This window comes from Branchiostoma floridae, chromosome 2, assembly GCF_000003815.2.
Source record: "Branchiostoma floridae strain S238N-H82 chromosome 2, Bfl_VNyyK, whole genome shotgun sequence".
In the NCBI taxonomy this organism is placed as follows: domain Eukaryota; kingdom Metazoa; phylum Chordata; class Leptocardii; order Amphioxiformes; family Branchiostomatidae; genus Branchiostoma; species Branchiostoma floridae.
This window is the reverse complement of record NC_049980.1, coordinates 25,878,718-25,899,031: the sequence shown is the minus strand read 5'-3', so window position 1 is coordinate 25,899,031 and position 20,314 is coordinate 25,878,718. Positions and strand designations below refer to the sequence as shown.

Below are 20,314 nucleotides of genomic sequence, written 5' to 3'. Positions count from 1 at the left end.
CAGTGTGTTTACAGGGTGATGGACTATACTACTGTAACTGTAGGGGAGAGAAATATTTATCTAGAACACTCAAATCTCAATCGTTACACAATTTTTTTCCATATATCTACAGCAAAATTAATAATAGCAATTTAAAGTAAAATTTCCACATATCAGATCTTAGCAATGTTTCTCTTTAATCCGTCTAAACCCCCTTGTGTTTGGATACATGATATGGTTCGCTCGAAAAAAATCTCCTTTTCGATTGGTCAAATTTGGTCGAATCCGCGACGTTCCGTGCGTTGATTGGCCAAAGCCGCCCAAGATGAGCCCCTCCTTTTTCCTGATTGGTCAGATTTACCAAGTCCCGCGTTATATGAACGCTGCGGAGGCCGCCAAAATTTAGTCTCTCCCAGCTGGTCTGTCGCTAGTCAGTGCAACTCTCTCTGTTTGCAACTCCACTCCTCTGTCCCGCCAATTTTTTCTTCCACTACCGTAAATTTTTCCTCTACAGAAACCAAAGATGCTTTCCATGCACTCACCGAAGTCTACCCAGTCCGTGCAGCAGGACTTCTCGGCGCTGAAGATCTCTGCAGACCGAGAGAATCAGGTAACATAATAATTTTTGGGCGCCATTTTCTGCTTTGTTTGCGTATGCGAGTGAGAGAAAATTCATTTTTCCCTAACCCGTCCATTTCGAAAACCTTGTTTGATACTCTGTAGTAGTGTTTTGAGAATTATCACGGCACTTCATCGGTGAAACATTGTGCATTTGCAGCTGGAAATAGCGAAATAATGCATGTTGTCTTCGTGTTGGCGCCAAAATGTAAATCGGTTCCCCACGGTCAGCTGGATTAATTGTCTTGAATCCCCCTCACTGACTGAAAAGACCTATGGACAATCTGTAAAACAAGGACGTTACCGACGTACAATTCCCCGTTGAAATGTGGGAATTTGACCGATGTTTCCAGAAAAGGGAAAAACATGCGTCACCCTTTGTCATGCTCGACAGGAAACGACCGCGCGCGCAAACCAAAAAAGGAGAATTTTCCATCCTCCACGACTTTATTCCCACCCCAAGCGCCCCTTGATTTTTATTTCGAAATGTGCAGAAAGACTGCTTATCTATGATTTTTATTCTTTTAGTACGTTCAGTATTGATTTGTGAAGCCAGTTATAGCGTAAACCGGCTCGTTTGTCACCACCACTCGGATCGTTCCATCCCCAGGCTGTTTATTTAGTTTTGATGTTTGTACTTTCAGGTCCCGTCTTCACCTTCTAAAGGAAAACCTGTAGCAAGAAAGGTCCTCGGAGAGAGCCAGAGCCAGGTAAGGAACAAAGGAAAACCAGTGGAATTTTTAAAATGTCGAACTCTTACACAACTTGGCGGTTGAAACCCGAGATCTTGCGTAAGAAAACCGTTGCTGGCCAGCTGTTATGTAAAATTTCCCGCGAAAAGGGATTTACGTAAATTATCGGGGCGTTCCTCTTGTTATGTAAATGAGTAGACGCGTTGCTCCAGACAATTTCATCTCCAACTCCACCCTCATCTTTAATTTCTTTTCTTTTTTTCCAGAATATAATAAGATCATCAGACATAAAGGAAATCAAGAAGCAAGTGGTGAGTTCTGTTTTGAACAATGGATCCAACAGGGCAACAGTCGATCTTTGATCCTCACTTTTGCTTGTGCTCTTGCAGCATCCACTTACTGAACAAATATTGATAACAAAAGTAAATGTTAATGTGGAAATTCTGGTTAATATTTATTACATTCAGGGTTGTTCCCTTTTGAGTTGTGATGACTTATTTTTTCCACATTGTCAAATACTGATCAATTTATTTCTTCTATCCATAGGTTGACCCTGTTCAAAAGCCAGAGAGAAAGGAACAGGTATGCACTGTCAGCATGTTATCTCATGAAAAAAATTAATTTTTGGAATTGGATTCGAATTACATATGCTGTCATTGAGTACTAGTAACTGATTCATAGTCTTGAGTCTTTAGTTAATAAAGTTTGTTTTAACCAAACTAGTTTGAGGAAAATTTGCACTTGAATGAATTGTGCATCAGTCACTTAGATTCACAGCAGGTTTGCTGCATCGGTCATTAACAGATTTCTTTTGTAAATTTGCCTCTCCAGGATGAGCCCCTCCTGCGTGAGAACCCCAGGCGCTTTGTCATCTTCCCCATCCAGTACCATGACATCTGGCAGATGTACAAGAAGGCTGAGGCATCCTTCTGGACAGCGGAGGAGGTTGACCTCTCAAAGGTATTAAACGTCACACTGACAATGTCCTGGAAAATCGGAATGAAAAAGTGTAATTGTATAGTAGTTGACAGACAACTAGGAAGCACAAATTCAGATTGCTCACAGTACAAGCAGGAGATGAAGCGTGCCCCAGGGGTCACTTACATATCACAACATATGTGTTCTATATACAACACCCCCACCAACCAGCCAATTTGTTCACGTTTGCATTCAGAAAAAAACATGAACTGCAATCGGACCCTTTGTCATTCTCGATAGCTTTTTTTTTCCCTCAGCATTCAAAGTTTATGGTGTCTGGTGACTATTCTAGCATGAATTGAAGCTAATATAATATAAAGCAGTTTAGGGTGGAATTCTACAGACTGAAGTTGTAAGCAACATTGATGGTGATCTTGTTTTCTGCAGGACTTGGGCCACTGGGAGAGTCTGAACGACGGAGAGAGACACTTCATCAAGCATGTGCTCGCCTTCTTTGCCGCCAGTGATGGCATCGTCAATGAGAACTTGGTGAGTGTTGAGTTATCAAAGATTAAAGTTATTTTTGGTCCAGATGTTCTGAACAGCATTTGTCCTTGGGTATGGTATGGTCATGACTTATGGGCCTTCTTCACACTTTTTCCCAGGTGGAGAGATTCAGTCAGGAGGTGCAGGTGACAGAGGCCAGGTGCTTCTACGGCTTCCAGATCGCCATAGAAAACATCCACTCTGAAATGTACAGTCTTCTGATTGACACATACATCAAGGACCCAACAGAGAGGTTAGTTGAATACTACCTGTATATGTCAAGGAACATTGTTCCCTGTCATTGTGATGTTTGATAAGGATCCAGGCTGCCATAAAAGCCTTTATACTCTTGTCATGGCTAATAGGTTACCTATGTACCTAATAGAGGTTACATGGTGACGAGTCCCTACAACACAGCATATATTTAATGTAATAACTGCCATTATGACACATGTGGCAGGTGAGCTACATTCTGGAATAAGGAAATACAACTTCACTGCCATTTTCTGCCATTGATAGTAAATAGCAGCTTTCCACTTGTACCAACAAAAACAACAAACAATGACTCCTCTTTCCACAGGGACCACCTCTTCAATGCAATCGAGACCCTACCCTGTGTCAAGCAGAAGGCTGACTGGGCCCTCAGGTGGATTGGAGACAAGCAAGCCACTTTTGGGGAGCGTGTGGTTGCCTTCGCTGCTGTAGAAGGAATCTTCTTCTCAGGTTAGCATCAGCAAAACGATCCTTAAAAGTGGTTCATGTTGGTCGTCCTTCAAAAACTGTAGGTGATGTCCTGGTATGAGTTAGGAGCTGCTCATAGGACCTTGTACTAACACTTGTTTTCACCATTTCAGGTTCCTTTGCTGCTATCTTCTGGCTGAAGAAGAGGGGTCTGATGCCTGGTCTGACGTTCTCCAACGAGCTGATCAGCAGAGACGAGGGTTTGCACTGTGACTTCGCCTGCCTGATGTTCAGTCACCTGGTGAACAAGCCCAGTGAGGAGGCCATCCACCAGATCATCAGGAATGCTGTCAAGATTGAGCAGGTACAGAAAATGATGGCTTTTAACTGATGTAGATTGCATTTAGGCAGGGGAACTGGTGAGGTGAGGGACAAGTCTAGAATAAATTTGTTTCTGAATCTGTAGTCCAGTCATTGTTAGGATATGATGAGGTTGAATACAAATATAACAAGTTGCTCACTGAAATGTATCTTTGTGATGTAGGAGTTCCTGACCGAGGCTCTGCCCGTGAAGCTGATTGGCATGAACCACGATCTGATGAAGCAGTACATCGAGTTTGTAGCAGACAGACTACTGGGAGAACTCAAGTGCAGTAAGGTATGTCATTGCCCTCACTTGGTCTGGCCTGTTTTCATTTTCCACTGATTTGCTTTCATGTCAAGTGTCCTACTAAGAAGTGTCCTACTTGACTTACCAACTCAATATTACACATTACTTGTAATGTATTACACCATTCAGCCTAGAGGGCTGCAATGTTTTACAGAATAAATCATTCTCAATATAGACATGAATCTACAGTCACTTACACTTCTGTACCATCTCTTTCGTTTAGATCTTCAACAGAGAGAACCCCTTCGACTTCATGGAGAACATCTCACTGGAGGGGAAGACCAACTTCTTTGAGAAGAAGGTTGGAGAGTACCAGAAGATGGGGGTGATGTCCTCTCCTGCTCAGCAGAAGTTTACGCTGGATGCTGACTTCTAAATCAATGTCTCTATTCAGTTTTAAATCCCATGTTGGGTCGTCCGTGGATTGTACATGATCTGAAAGACAAGAACTATGTTTTGTGTTCAGTTTGTCACTCCACACCCTACCCATGTTCTTTGGGATGCTTGTAACTTTTGTATATCAGACTTGATTTTTTTTTAAATCTGCAGACAGCATGGATAACCATCATGGCATCTTGGTTTTATAATGAATGTTAGACTACTTAAGGTAGACACCATAACTTTTAATGTATTATATGATATAGGTCATTGTATTAGTTGGATGTTTAAGCTTGTATTGGTTTTCTTTTAAATCCTTGAGTGGTCAATGATCATCCTAATTGTATTTTGCTACCAGTAGATATCCTTTCAAACAATGTGATGTTTTTTAGTACAACTTCAATTTTTAAAAATGTTTTTCAATGTATGATACTTAATATATATTGTGCCATACCAGCTGTTAAACAACCTTATCTTGGAGGTATTTTTAAGTAGCTTTGCTGTATTGAAATGAAACTTTAATTCTGTCACAGGTTAAGTTTGTTGACACCAGCAATGGAGGACACAAGTTTTTTTTACCTGTCCAGTTGCAACTTATTGTACATACTTTGTGTCTACTTCATATTATGGAGCTGTGAAATATCTCAGGTCTCTACAGCAATAAACGGTTTCTTCCACATGTCATATTACCTTGAACGTGTGAATCTTTATCCTAGTTTAGTGCAACCACTTACAAAATGTACAATGCTGTTTTCTTGCACTAGACCTGGGGAAAAAAAATCAGTGGGCCCATTGAAAAATGAACAGATTATACTGGCAGATGCTTTTGGCTTACCCGCCCTAGAAAATCTAAGTTGATAGTCGAAGTTAACAGGTAAATAGTGTTGCTTACATGAAGATATGATCTTGAAATGTTAGAGGACATACTCCAAACAGACAACTATTGAAGTGATAAGGACCATTTGTAGTGAATGTATTTCACTGACAATCACACCCGGACCTAGACTCAACCTGAATTTTCTGTATCGTTAGCCACTAGGGGTCGGTAATGGTACAAAAAAACTCAGGTCCAGGCCTGTGAAAACTAGACAAAAGAAAAGTCCATTTCGCTGCTAAAGTTTCAATTGTTTAGTGACTTACACTGATGTTTTAGAATCCTTCCTTCATATGTAAAGAACTAACTTCGACCAAGTCTGTCTGTAGAAACTTGGTGAAAATGATTATCAACTGACTCCTTTTTAATACTGAGCTTTTATTTTTTGGACCAGTAAACCCCCAAACGTGTGAATGCCAACAGATATCTTCTGTTCGTTTTCTAATTGGGGTCCGGTCCACTGATTTCTTCAGGTCCAACAAGAAAAAAAAACCGGTTTTGTAATACCCTAGTAACATTACCCACCCATATTTAAAATGTTCGTCACTCATACAGTTGGCTTATGTGTATTTTCTTCAATCTTTCTTTAATTTGTTAGGGGAGACAGGGCACTGTAGAATACTAGAAGAATCACAGTCCATATGGTTCCAAGAAACCGAATGTACAAGTCACATGTGGTCCAGAGCCTAACGGTTGGTTGCAAAGAAAGTCACTAAGCAAGGAGGTTAAAAAAACACAAGTTTTTTAACCTCCTTGCCTGAAGCTATCATGCTTAAAGCTTGAACATGCTCCGTGCCGTTCAAATTGCACATGATGTACTAGGGAATTGTAAAACACCGGTTTCCCATCTTTGAAAAACTCAAAAAGACTTTATACAAAAATTGACATGTTGACAGGCTGCTAATTTCCACGTAAAAGGAGCATTTGTAACGTGAGACCTCAACATCCAGGGGTGTATCACTTACACAAAGAGAGGAAGTGACTTTTGACCTAGTTGCGCAAAGGATTATGGTTAATGTTCTGGAGGCAGAACCCGGAAGTAGGAGCCGAAGTTCAAGGGCTTGCAGGGTTGGTCAGACTTGTGTTTTGGTCCGTGGGGGTGCACAGAGAAAGATGACCGGAAATATGGGCTCTGCGGGTTCCTGAGAAAAGGGGAAGCTCTTCGACCATTTGGTGAGTATTGCATTTTACGTGCGCGTAATGTATCATGGCACAAAATTACGTTTTGTTTTGAATATTCTGACTCAGCTGATTGCATAATTTACTCTTAGTTGGGCGATCCCCTTTAAACTGCAAGGACTGGTGAAACTGACCTACAAGAGCAGCCCTACAAAACCAGTATTTCGAGAAGTTTTGATCAAACAATACGACCCACAAATGGACCTTTTTTTGCCTAGTGTGGGAAAATGGGGAGGGGGGCTATGAGTCGTTGACAGCTGTGTCGTCGTCAAACCAACGGTATAGAGTCCCTGTTGTACTTTCCAGAGAGACAGATGAGCAGGGAGAGTTCTGGAGTAATGAACTTCAAAAGTGATCAAGAAAGAAGCCTCAGGACAAAAATCACATGGCAGTTTTCATGAGGCTCAGCTGAGGGTCTGTTAGCCTGGGTGCCATCCGGTTACTGCCAGGCCCAGTCGTGATACTGGTGCAATACAGTTGTTTGTGGTAGGGTAAACCAAACAATCTAAAGCTGTACACTATGCTCATATTGGCCTCCATAGAAATGTTTGAGCTGATATAATCAAGTACGTTTTGAAGAATATAGGGCAGGCCTCGTAGTAATTGGATGGCACCCAGCTGGCTAAGGGTCTGTGTGCTCTTTTCTGTGAGGTTTAGGCAGCTTACCCCGGTATTTTGACTTATTTGTAAACATGTAGTTTGTCGCAAAGTGACCAAATTTTTAATGTAATTGCCTTCATTGATTTTAGGGTAATACATAGTGGGATCTTCAGAACCCACATGCAGATCCTCTTAGCTTAAAGTCATCTCACCACCAATCTCCTATGCAGATTCAAACCCAGGTCCTAGAACTCTGCTCTGAAACTTGAGGAGTTCCTACAATGTGTATTCAGCTCGACATAGGAGAAATAGATTGTGTAGGGATGACTACAGTTATTTTCCCCAGTATCGGCACCATGTCAATTGGAAAAATTCTTGTAGACTCCCTGTCAACAGCGTTGGACTTTTTACTTTAGACACTCACATCTACAAAACATGGCAAAGTGATGTCGGATGACAACAGTGTAAGGGAGAGGATGGAGACGGAGGAGGAGTCTGGGACCATCCCGAGGGCACACTGGGATACTGAGGAGTTTCTGGAAGATGAGGGGTGAGAGACAAGGATTGTAGTAATCTGCTAAGATGTATTTTAATTTTGAACAGGTAGTGCCAGCAAATGTTAGAAATAATCAGCTGCAAACTTCCACTGATTTTCTGGAGATCATCCTTACAAAATTCTTAAAAAGTGCAAGTTCTATACAGGCTAATTTCTGTCCATCAAATGAAATGGAATGGGAAAATTCTTGTCAGTCATGAGTGGCAAAATTCAGTCAAAGGACGAAGGGACGGACGCTGGCTAGAACCTAGTGATTGTCAAGTCAATTATGTAATTTTGTATTCTGTAAGTAATAAGACAACTAGAGGAGATGGTCTTTGGTTACATAGTATTGGGTAAGTATTAATTAGTACACATTCACAATGGCCTTTTCTTTTCTTGTACATGTAGATACTCCTTCCACTACTCCTTGCTGGAGATCTTCTCACCTGAGATTTTGTTCCACATCTTGTCTCACCTGGAGTGGCATCAGCTGGGCGTGGTGGCACAGACATGCAGGACACTATGTGAGATGTGTCAGAGTCCTGCGCTATGGTGAGAGTTTTTAAATTCCTACAGAGATGGGTGGAATCTTGGATTGTTATATTGGAATCATAATCTCTACCAGACTGACTATGCAGGCTATTATAGGGAGAATAATTTGCTAAGAGAGTTTTGCCACCAGAGGCGATGGCCAATAGCAGAGGGGAAGCATAAACCTTATCGTGGACTGGGCCAATTTCCTGATTTTTTTTCTCAATTCTATGATTCCCGCACCCCCCGGAGGGAGGCTTGGTGGAGGCTATAGAAATTGGGTTTGATCTTAAATTGTTATGTAAAGATATGTAATCCAAGATATATCAACCAATACAATAAGAGCCACAGATATCATACAGCACTTTCAGTCGTTGTTTTAGTAACAAACTTTATTTCAAAATAATCTCTTGCCTTTTGGTTTAGGTCTAGAATTACACACTTTGACTTCCGGCTGTGCCAGGATCCAACAGAGGAGAGAATACTGAAGGTGTTGGAGCTGTGTAAACATGCAGGTGAGCAGGAGTGAGCGGGCTGGGTTTGGACTTTGGAGGCACTGTGGAAAAACTGAAAGTGTTGAATGCTTTTTTCGGATCTTTTTTTTTTAAAGTTAGAGATTAGCTTTTTTGTCTGGAAAACACTAAGATTACACTAGGTACATTTTTATATTTAAAGAAAAAGGCCTGGAAAGACGCCTTGGAACATGATTTACATTCAATAATTCACAGTGCATTTTGACAGATACATTGTGTTTTTAAAAGATTAACTTGAATGAGGATGCTTCAATGATATTTGATGGTACAGTTGTATTTATTACATCATATACTCATTCGATGGCTTTAAAAGGGTGCCTACAGTTAGGTGTGCAAAGGCTAGGTTTGACAGATCATTCACTGTAATATAATCAGCTTCTGCCATGCTGAATGCCTGCGAAGCTTGTTATACTGTAGATACAGATACAGATAGCGTTGTCTAGCAGTGTGAATTGTTTGATAAGTAACACAGCAATGATTTTGTTCTTACATGTCTTATCTTCCTTGCAGATTATCTTGCTATTGGTTCCATTCTGACTGATGACCTGTTGACAAACAGTCTGAACTACTGTCTAGAGTTGAGAAGCCTGCACTTGGAATCAGAACAAGCCAATGATGACACTGGTAGGTCATCAAAGACTACTGGTTGTTCATTTGTTTCTTACTTTACTTAATCTAGATCATACCCTGTCATTGTGTGTAATGAGGTAGATGAAAAAGCAGGAATGATATTCAATTTTGGCTTACATCAATTCAAATGGTTAATGTGTGATACAAAAACAGTACTCAGTGCACCACTAGTGGCAGTGTTCTCATTGACAATAATGATCAGAATAAGGAAGCCATACTGTGTATTTTTATTTCTTGATTTTTATAACTTTTTCTGGTAACAGTGCTTAAATTACATGTATGCTAATTATATGTCTGTATCATTTAAGTGGCCATTGTAGCAGAGAAGGGCACCAGGTTAAGGTCCTTCACCATCGAGAACAGTCGGGAGGTGACGAGTGCCGCAATCAGTAAACTGCTCACGTCCAACCCCTCCCTCCAGGAGCTGGGAATTATAGGGTACATTTCCGTTGCACTTTTTGATCAAGAAAGGTTGTTTTCATCACCTATCATTCAAGCTTGATTGTTACTATCAGTGGTGTTGACATATAGTAATTGTGTGATGTGCTTTCTTTCTGTTGTTGATTTTGCTACTGTGAAGCTTGCTTGTAGCTTTACATCTTTGGAGACCTGGATCTCCATTACAATATTCCTGAGCCCATGATTATCAGGTGAAAGCTGATGGGTTTCATTGTGATTTGATTTTTTCTCAGTGACTGGAGACATCCCATGGACATCTGGCTACAGCCTGAGCAACCTCCATCTGCAATACAACTCAAACAAGTCTGGTTAGGGTCAAAATTTGTGCTTTTTAATGAAAATTTAACAAATCAATTTTATTCTTGTGCTTGTATTGTTTTATTGTGTGTGTGATATACAGTCTGCATTGTCTGTTGGTGGGATTGTCACGTCAAACCTCTTAAATGTACTTCTTACTCCCAGTTTCCAGAGATGTAGACTTTCAGTAGAGAGGTTGCGATCACTCGGCCAGACATGCCCACTTCTACAGGATGTTGACCTGTCAGCCTGCTTTGGATTACAAGAAATCACACAGCAAACGGTCAGTCTTCTTATCTACTAAGGCTGTTATTTACTAGTAACCTAGTAAACTGGAAAACTATTTTGACTGTATAAAGATTTATTGAAGTTACCTACTACTGAGGTATTGAATATGCTGAAGAGTTCTTCATGATGAGTTGCATTCATCATAGAACCTTTGATGCATCAAAAACAATTGATGGTTATAATATTATAACATGTAATTAATCATAAGCATGTGGTAGCAAGTCTAACAGTATATTCATCTCTGTGCAGATTGGGGCTGGATTCCGAGGTCTTAAAGAGCTGTGTCTGAGAGCAACAGGTGACTAGTAATGAAGATTTGCACAGTTATATATCTGACAGTGATCAGTGACACTACACATCTTAAAATTTCTTAAGTAGTCAAGAGACAGGAGAGACACTGACTGACAGTTGTAATTGTGTAGAGCATGGTATTAGTTACATCATACATATGAGCATGTTGTAATTAGTGGCTTTTATTTCTGGACAGATATTGTAAACCTGGAACTAACTGAGCTCGGTGAGCTTGAGACTGTGGACTGCTCCAAGTGCAGTGGACTGGAATCCATCACAATCAACTGTGTAGCACGTGAGTTGGACTGCTTTCTTAGGATCAACATCTTCAGTTATCTTCAATCATATCCTGTTGCTTGTCAATGAGTAACTGCCTTTTGTCATATCTTCAGTTACTGTCTAAGCTTAGTATTGGTAAAACATTACTAGATGTATAATTGTGCTTATTCTACCCATGGTTGTTACTGAGCTGTATACTCACTATCAGAACTAGCAACAGATCATAGATTATCATCAGTATCCTTGTCTGTCCTCAGTAAGAAGACTGGATGTTACAGAGTGCACCTTCTTACAGCAAGTCAACCTCAAGTCAAGGGTCATGACAGAGGTAATTATTAGCCCATACATTTGCACTATAGAAGGTGAAGACACATTGCCTGGTCTTGTGTTCTAATTCTACAGATCACTGTTGAATTTGATTAGGTCATCTCATTCTTGGTTTTGATTGGTTGACATTGTACATTGACACATTTCAGGCCAAGTTCTGTGAGCTGCCTGCCCTGACAGACCTGTCTGTGGAGAGTGAGAAGCTGGTCACCCTGGACATCTCCTACTCCACTGAGTACGTCATGGCTCACCTGTTCTGCTCAGTTTTATGATTGAGATTTGAACAGAATCTTGTAGCTAATGTCAATGACGGACAAAAATGATGACAATTTCGTCATTCTGACAGATGAAATTGGCATGTCTGGTATGAAAAAGATCAGAATTATGTCAACCATATCAGCCTGATGGATCCTATACCATCATCATCAAACATAAGCTACTCTTGATATTGTAATCACCATGATGTAAACTACAGTCTATGGACTAAGATAGAATAAATAAACATCTATCATTCTATGCTTCACTGTTTTGAAACTGGACTAGTTTATGATTCATGATACCAAGCCTAAAATTTCTTAAGCAGAGAAATTGCAAGATGTGCACATCTTATCTTGTCTTTTGCAAATTTAGGGCTGTAGGTGGGTATTTCAATCGCTGCATATTTACAAACTGGTTGCTGTATTTTCCAGGTTAAGTCTCCAGAAACTGTTGTCCCTGCCATCCTTGTCTGGTGTGGAGACACTCAACATCACAGGATGTAAACAGCTCAACCTGACAGAAGTCAACTCACTTCTGCTGCCAAGGGTTCGTCTTGTCCTTGTTTTACTACAATAACCGTAGTTGGATAGTAATGATAGCATGTAAGTTATAAGTGTAAATGGATGTATGTATTATTCATTTGAGTTTTGAATTCAGTAATGACCACAGCTTCTCGGAAAGCCGCACGTGGACACTTATAGTGGGTCCACTTCAGATGGACACCGGATGATCTCAGCAGGGAACATCCCCAATGTATCCTGACTCAGTAGGTTGTAAAGATGGGTCAACGGGAAGGAGCCAGCTCCTTCTGTCTTATAAATAGATAACGTCCGTTGTCAGAGACACTCCGCTCTAAGACACGCTTTGCTATTCGATCTGCCCTAGGATTCAAAGTTGATTATGTTACTGTAGCTAGACAGATACTTAGGATTCACTGCTAGCATTGGCATAGGGGTGCCCAAGCATTTGCAGATTTTAAGATGGCACTATCTCAAAAATCTAGCTTTGTTATTGTTATTGGGTGGGTCGACTACTCTCTCTTGGCAGCCAGGGGCTATATTGCAAGGAGCTTATCATGTCACATAGGTAACAGTTGGCTAATGTACATAAAAAGATAGTATGTTCTTCATACGATTTGTGTAACTTTCATAAAATTTGTAGGAATACTTAGGTACCACTGTATATCTATATCTTTATTTTTGAAAACTCTGTTGTAGATGCCCCACCTGTCAGAGTTGGTCTGTGGGGATGTCTCCAGCCACGACGTCACTGTCAGGTCACTCACCTTAACTGGATTAATTATCAAGGTATCTCTTCACTCCTTTTTATCTATTCATTGGTTGCTAGATACATTGTGGGAACAACTCTCACTCACTGCACTGCACTGCACTGAAATTGGCACTGTTTCCTGTCTTAGACTGAATCCATTGCTGCTGTCAGTGTCCTTCAGAAATGTGTGGAATATGCAAACAAAAATTGGACATAAGTGCCTTGGATTATTGAAGTTGTCCGTATGTATATCTTTTGCTGACAGTGTAATACCTTTCCTGCAGTACTGTAACTGTTCCTTGTGTTTTTTGTGATGACCTCTTCACCATGAACTTTAAACCACCGCAAAAATGCTTGTTCTGTCTTCTGCCTGCCTGCCCTCCTTGGTTCAACCATGAACTAATAACCACAGCCAACACTCAATTTTCTCCATATTGGAAAACTCAGCAAATCTCAGCAAACTCAGATACATTTACAGAATTTGAAATATGCAAGTGAAAAAAATGAAGGTCATCAAGATTGGCTTGAACTGTTTTTAAATATTCAAAGTTATTTGGATGTAAATCTTTTGCTGACAGTGTAATGTTATACCTTTCCCTGTAGGATATCCAGCACCTCCCCTGTGTGTCAGTCAACTGCCCCAGCCTGCAGAGGTTCACAGTGGAGAGGTGTGCCGACCTGACAGAACCAGAGCTGTTGGATGGGCTCATCCTGGGGAGACATGTAAGGACTTACAAAGACGTTGTAGACGCTTCTGAGAGATTGTTTTTATTTTGTTGAATGAAAACAAGGACAGTGCTAATGCAAATTGTACTGAGCTACATGATGGTAACATAGTGAGATATTTAATACAAATAGAATTCAACCAAGAATCATTTATACATTAATCCCTTGCACAAGGGATTAGATGGTGAACTATTTTTCTTAAAGTTATTTAAGTTAAAATCTGGTCCACACCTATTGGTGTATAGGGTCATCTCCACTTTTATATAGCCCTTGGGTTGCACAGGGCCACTTAACATCAGGGGGCTAGTCTACCGGTAGTGATGAGTGTACAGCTCCCATACTCTTTCTCAAAAGTGCCAAATGAAAGTGGTTCAGCACCAAGAACAAGTAGATAGAACAGTGTGCAGTCACGTCACCATACCAGATCTCTTAGTTTCTTACAAGCAACTGGCTAGATGTTAAAGTAGAATAGGCGCAATGCAGAGAAAGCAGTATGTACCATTTTCATAGCCTTTTTTAATGACCGACTAGGCTATTGCACTAATTTCCTGTTTCCTGTGCATGTGGCTGAATGTTTTCTGCAGACTAAGAGGTCACAACAAATCAACAAGATGTCCGCCATGGACGAGCCGACACGCTCCAGGCTGCCCTCGCTCAGTCACGGAGCTCCCATGATGCAACACCTGACCATTCGGCAGATCCCAAACATGGTCGGGAGCTGCCTGAGCGGGGACGGAGCCAGCTTTGTCTGCCTCAAGGTGCTGGAGATCCAGGCCTGTCCGTTCATGAAGATGTGAGTAACGGGTTAGGGAAACAGAACAAACAAGAGTGCAAAATACATGTATAATGATTTTGGCATTACCACTTAAAACTCTTTTTAGTCCAATTTAATTTGATGACTTTCGGGAGCATAGCATGTTGAAATATTTTCTTAAAAGAGACAATTTTGTGTTCTTCTAATGAATCGCTCTGACCTAATATTATTCTTTCCCATGCTGAAGTCTGGAGATTGATGGTTGGCCCTCCCTTGAAGAGGTCCGAGTGTACAGCTCCAAAAAGTTGAGCAATCTGGTGGTCATCAACAGCCCACATGTCACCACTGTCATCACACAGGTAAAGGCTTCTACGTTTGCACATACAATCAAACCTTGTTGGGCAACCACTTGGTGCAGGCAATCAATCACCTCCAGTCACAAGCCACATTAAAATAGTCTTGTCCATTTGTATATTGTTAACCCCACTCTTTCCTAAGCAACCAACTGCCTTCAGCAAACATTTTTCGCTCAGTCCTCTGAGTGGTCACTGGTCACTGAATCTAGGTTCGACTAGATACATGTATATCCTTAGCTGAGCCTTTTTTACTGTAAGGCATGAATTATAAGGGAGCTGTAAGCAAGACTCTCAACCACAATTATGAGAAATATCTGTTTGATTTACATGAAGTAAAGACACTTTTGCAACAAGATTTATGTAATGTTAAATTTTACATGTACAGCTTCACCAGTATTCTTCCTTCAATGTCATGACATGTAGAAAAGACTTCAACCGTCTTTTGTAAATCTTATTTCAGTGGTGCAGCAGCATGATGGAGAAGTTCCATGTTGTCTGTGACAAGTTGCAGACCCTGAAGACAACTGGGTGTAGCTTTGCTAACTACACAGTACACAGCAAGTCACTGAGACAGCTGGAGGTCAGCGGCGTGTGCATGAAGCCAACAGATACTCTAGATATCAGGTAGGAGATCACCTCTTCTTGAAGTGCCAGTGAAATAAAATTTCCTCTATTTTTCACATACTAGTAGAGATTTGTCATTTCTGAAAACATTTATTTGATCTTTAATTTAAAGTGCATACTGTGTGCTCTTGGTGGGACAAACAAGCATTGGATTGTGACATTACAGAAAGGACTCCCCTTTAGCTTGTATGGCTAGGTGTCTGTGTTTTAAGCTTCCTACACTGTGAGTTATGTTATGTTCACTTTCAATTGTCCATATTTCAGGTGTGAAAGTTTGGTGGACCTGACCATCCTGAAGTGTGAGAATCTGTCTGAAGTCTACCTGTCAAAGTTGTTGTCCTCCTGCCCAAATGTGACAAATCTTCGACTGTCAGGGTGTAACCAAGTCAAGTAAGACATACCACAACGTGCCACAAAGATCCATTGTATAGTTTCTCTTGCTGATGATGCTATGTGTTCACAGTACTTGCCTTTAGCTGTCACTGGCTCCTTGGGATTAGCTCATATTCTACACATAGTAGTAACATTGCCATTTGATCATGTTGCAGCACAGCTTTGACACTATGTTCCAACTTATGTTGGGAAGCTGTTTACTTTCAACAATCAATAGTAGTTAAACCCTGAGACAACAGTCTGTCTGTCATCTTGAATTTTCTCCCCTTGTAGAAATTGTCAAGTTCAATTGAATATTATTCTCTGCTTTGCACCTTTTGTACTCTGGTAATGTAGAGTCACCACCTGGACTTAGGCTTAGTTCTTGACTTTCTGATTTCATATACCTGACCTGTTTGTGCTGCAGCTATGTAAAAGTGCCAGCCACGGTGACCCATCTCTCCCTGAGTGCCTTGCGGAGACTATCTCAGGTCATGTTGGAGGAGAGATGCAGACTGACTGTGCTGCACCTCAGTCACTTACCAAAGGTAGGGCCAGTAGTACACCCCATGTTTCAAGGTCTCTATAAATATCTGTATCTGTATATAGCTGGTATAACCAACCTTCGTTGTAAAGCTTTGCAGGCACGCGGCGCGGCAGCAGCTGGTAGGATAGTAGTCATACAAATTTTCCTGTATTGTTTGAATGAGGTAGGGGATATACAATACTTTGTGAGGTGGAATGCATCTATAGACCAGAAAGAACCATCGAAATCTTTTTTACCTTGGACAGGGCCATGTGAAGAAATTGCAGCTCTACCTTCTATAAGCACCAGCTATTTCTGATAGTGTATGATACATAACATAGGGAGTGTCATGCTTCACATCTGAAAAAAAGGATGTCAGACAGTGGGAATTGCTGCGCGCACACACACACACACACACACACACACACACACACACACACACACACACACACACATACACACACACACACCCTTGTACATACAGAATCATAATTCAGTTGTTGCTGTTTCCTGTATCAGGTGTCTGTGGACCTGCGGCTGCAGCTGCTGAGCAGGTGCCAGAACAGCCTGTGCGAGCTGGAACTGCGAGGACTGCCCCATGAGACGCACCTCTCCCTCTCTCTCCCACAACTCCACTCCTTCACCCTGGACCAGTGTATTCATCTCACCGGACTGGGTAAGACATGATTTCAGATTCTTGGGTTGCCACAATGCAATGAAAACTTGAGTACTGTTGTCGAGATCTGTTGGACACCTTTATCATGAAAGCAAGCTTGATGTGAAACCTAGAATTGCATAATGACCCTGACTGGTGATTACCATTGGTTCATGCCAATGTTCCTTTTTATACACTTTTGAAACAATCAATTGTATGATATGGCCAGTCCTTTTGCAGCCTGCATTAAAAAGCCCCACTGCTGAGAATTTTTACACACAACTCATAGAATTAAGCTTACTGCTGCCTTTCACTGCAAAATCTTAAGATGTTTTTCTCCTTCCTTGCAGACTTGACCTGTCCACTGCTGAGGTACCTGAGACTGCAGGGGTGTCCCAAGCTGTGCTCCTTCAGCATGAAAGTAGGCAACCTGGCATCGCTACAGGTGGACCACAGCTCCCCCTTGCTGTCTCTCAAGTCACTGCAGCTGGCCTGCAACAATCTCAGGTTCCTGGCCAGAATTCTGGGATATGTACGTACAATGCCTCTCTTCCTTTTGGTTACTTGAACAACTTTCTACTTCTAGGTTCATTTTCTCAGAAAAACGCTCAATGCAGAATACATTTATCATTGAAAAGGTTTATAAGTCAGGTATAAATAGAATTAAAGAATAAAAAGAATAATATTCTACTAACAGAATACATTTAGTATGTGAAATCCTTTTATGTATACTTCCTGATGTACCATACTGTCTTTGCAGTACTGTCCTAATCTGGAGGAACTTGTGCTGTCTGGAGACAACACCAGCATGAGTAAGTCACCTTTGTGAAAAGAAGCAGTTTGATGGAAATATAACGGTACCGTAATGTGTGCTGTAAAGGAACAGTGAGAAAGGAAAATAAATGCCCAAGTTGTTGGCTAAATTCTGGATACATGTACTTAGATGAATTTCTGAGGAGTAATACATGTATCTAGATTATGTATTGAAAATTTGAAATCACATTTAGTCCTTGATTTCAGTATCTTGGACAATGGGGGTTGAAAGTAAAGAATTACTAAACACTACTGTTTCTATTTCATTCTCTGACATTTGACGGAGGCAGTAAATTTCAAAGATTACCTATTCTACAGTAGCAAAACACAAAGCCTTAAGCTACACATGTGTGAAGCATCATTAATGGGGACATGTACCCCTGTGTTCACAGCCCGTGTGTGCAGCATTGGCCACAACCTCCCCTCCCTCCACACCATCACCCTGCAGAACTGCACCCTGGAGGAGGACATCGCCTCCCACCTCCCCGGCCCCATCCACCTGCGCGCCTCCGACCTGCACAGGGCCACCGACAGGGACATGGTGGTCGTGTTTCAGCAGAATGCCTCAAAGTGGAAAATGTGATCATTATAAACCAAAAACATTACTTACACCCCACCCAAAGTTAACATGCCCATGCCAACATGCCGCTTAAGGTATGGATGTAGGTATAGTCACTGTTCAACTGGCCAAAGAGCTAGCTACTTCAGCACCAGGGGCTCAGTAGGGAGTAACCCATAAACTGAGGTAAGCCAAAGAAAATACTGCTTTAAAATAAATCTTTGTAGGTACCACATGATGTAACAAACATTGGAACATGCAGCAGCCGACTTTGAGGAAGTGCCTCTAAAATTTTGTATTGTAGTAATCGTACAAAACAGCTTGCAATAATGGCTTTATTGTGGTGAGAGCATACAAGTGAAACATATTTTTTGTGACTACATTACAAAAAGTGCACCCTCTTGTCTTTTTATCTGTCTTAGGTAGAAGCAAATATTGTGTAACTGGAATTTAGACACACGAATGTGTATTCCAAAGTTTGTATTTTAGGGGGGGAGTGCTGTAAGACTAGTGCTAGATAATTCAAACTTCATATTTATGTATATATATGTATATTTACCAAGGGTTACAAATGTGTATCGATGTTTGACCTTAAAACAGGGTTATCCTTTTAGATTGGGAATTTATCAACATTATTCATTGAATTTGTGGCACCCTATGTCTACTTGTTACATGTATGTAAGTAGATTTGTCAAGTTTGACTTACAAAACTTGTTATACTATAGGAACTCATAAACAAACTTTTGTCTGTTTAGGTGCCACCTATTCAGAGTATTGTAGAAGTTGCACAGTATCTTTGACAGTTTTAAACATCAGGCTACCTGACTGCAATGTAACTAGTATGCCAAAGGTCTTTTCTATGATTTCTTGAACCAATGTAAGATTATAGCCTAACATTTGAGACTGTTGATGGTGCTTGCTGTTTGTGACATAATTATCTGTTTTAAATCTAAATCTCCAAAATTAAATGATGAGGTAATGTTAACTTCAAATAGCATAAGTACTGGATTTTGAGCTCAATGTTTACATTATGAATTCATATAGACTCAATCTATTTCTGTTAGCACAAAGTAAGGAGCCACTCTATGATGATTTACCAAAGAGAATGTAAAGAGAATGTTAAACTAAGTCAATTTTATAAAGTATTTGGATTGGATTAAAGACGAAAAAAAATCAAACTATTGCATTTGCTTACACTGTGCTTACATTATGAATTCATTTAGATACAATTCATAGCACAGATAAGGAACCACTCTATTGATGACTAACCAAAGACAACCAGAAGGTTTAGTGAATTTTTATACACTGAGATTGGATTAGATACGAGTCAGGCGCTCTCCTTAACAGTTAAGTGAACTTTATTGTCCAGTTTGAATGTATAAAGTTTTAATTACCATTCACAAGTCCATGCCTAACAAAATGATAATGAACTTGAGGTTTGATGCCAGGATGGATGTAAGATTTGGGGCACAATACTTTTATCTACAAATCAGACAGTAACTGCCAGTGTCAGGCATTCTGCAATTCATACAGCAATTTCTTGCAAGGCACAACTTCTTAATAGTGAGGTAATTTCTGGTGCACTAGAGATAGGTACGGTGCTGTTGTAAATAGTTTGTTTGTTGTCAGGTTCCAAAGTGTATAGGATGGTCAACATAGTGCCATGTATGAAATACGCTGTGCAATAACTGTATAACGTTAGTGACTACTATCTTTTACCATGCAAATACAACAGTATGTTGTAGCTTTTTGTGATATTTGTAACTAAACCATTTCTTTATTCTTAAGCCCACCAACACCATGTATTAACTGTTTGTAAATAAAGTATAAATAAGAATGAGTGGTTTATGTCTTCATCCTGCAGATCTTTCTTGTTTCATGTATGAAACATCATATTACTATTATTATTAGTCTTTAGGTGGGGATAGAAAAGAACGGTTCACCAAGTGAAAGTGGTTCAGCACCAAGGACAAGTATAAAGAACTGTGTGCAGTCACGTCACAGTGCCGGTTCTCTTCAGGTTTTTGATTTGAAGATGTGCCTAAAATTGTCTTTGAAGATTCCCCCGTTTTGAGCCTTTGTACGCAATTTACC

The 20,314-nt window shown here is 40.5% G+C and overlaps 2 protein-coding genes across 4 annotated transcripts; both read left to right on the top strand.

Annotated features, from left to right (window-relative positions):
• Positions 1-353: 353 nt before the first annotated feature.
• LOC118403887 (ribonucleoside-diphosphate reductase subunit M2 B-like) lies at positions 354-5,166 on the top strand. The gene is made up of 11 exons (XM_035802743.1): positions 354-589; positions 1,242-1,307; positions 1,556-1,600; positions 1,836-1,871; positions 2,121-2,249; positions 2,655-2,756; positions 2,873-3,006; positions 3,334-3,476; positions 3,608-3,798; positions 3,979-4,092; positions 4,328-5,166. Exons 1-11 carry the CDS (start codon positions 503-505, stop codon positions 4,478-4,480), a joined length of 1,200 nt encoding a protein of 399 aa, XP_035658636.1. The 5' UTR covers positions 354-502; the 3' UTR covers positions 4,481-5,166.
• A 1,174-nt stretch (positions 5,167-6,340) lies between these two features.
• On the top strand, positions 6,341-20,060 carry LOC118403823. 3 transcript variants are annotated; one of them, XM_035802686.1, is made up of 26 exons: positions 6,344-6,529; positions 6,842-6,932; positions 7,080-7,101; positions 7,552-7,685; positions 8,082-8,225; positions 8,631-8,719; positions 9,248-9,361; positions 9,676-9,805; positions 10,060-10,134; positions 10,289-10,406; positions 10,661-10,709; positions 10,899-10,997; positions 11,239-11,309; positions 11,458-11,543; positions 11,998-12,112; positions 12,784-12,873; positions 13,439-13,558; positions 14,146-14,354; positions 14,563-14,674; positions 15,132-15,295; positions 15,560-15,685; positions 16,095-16,215; positions 16,713-16,869; positions 17,199-17,380; positions 17,609-17,660; positions 18,054-20,060. In XM_035802686.1, exons 4-26 carry the CDS (start codon positions 7,582-7,584, stop codon positions 18,242-18,244), a joined length of 2,718 nt encoding a protein of 905 aa, XP_035658579.1. In that variant the 5' UTR covers positions 6,344-6,529; positions 6,842-6,932; positions 7,080-7,101; positions 7,552-7,581; the 3' UTR covers positions 18,245-20,060. The 3 variants fall into 3 exon arrangements, with proteins under 3 accessions (XP_035658571.1, XP_035658579.1, XP_035658587.1); XM_035802694.1 differs by lacking the exon at positions 7,080-7,101 and having other exon boundaries at positions 6,842-7,021; XM_035802678.1 differs by lacking the exons at positions 6,842-6,932; positions 7,080-7,101 and having other exon boundaries at positions 6,341-6,529.
• The last annotated feature ends 254 nt before the right edge of the window (positions 20,061-20,314 follow it).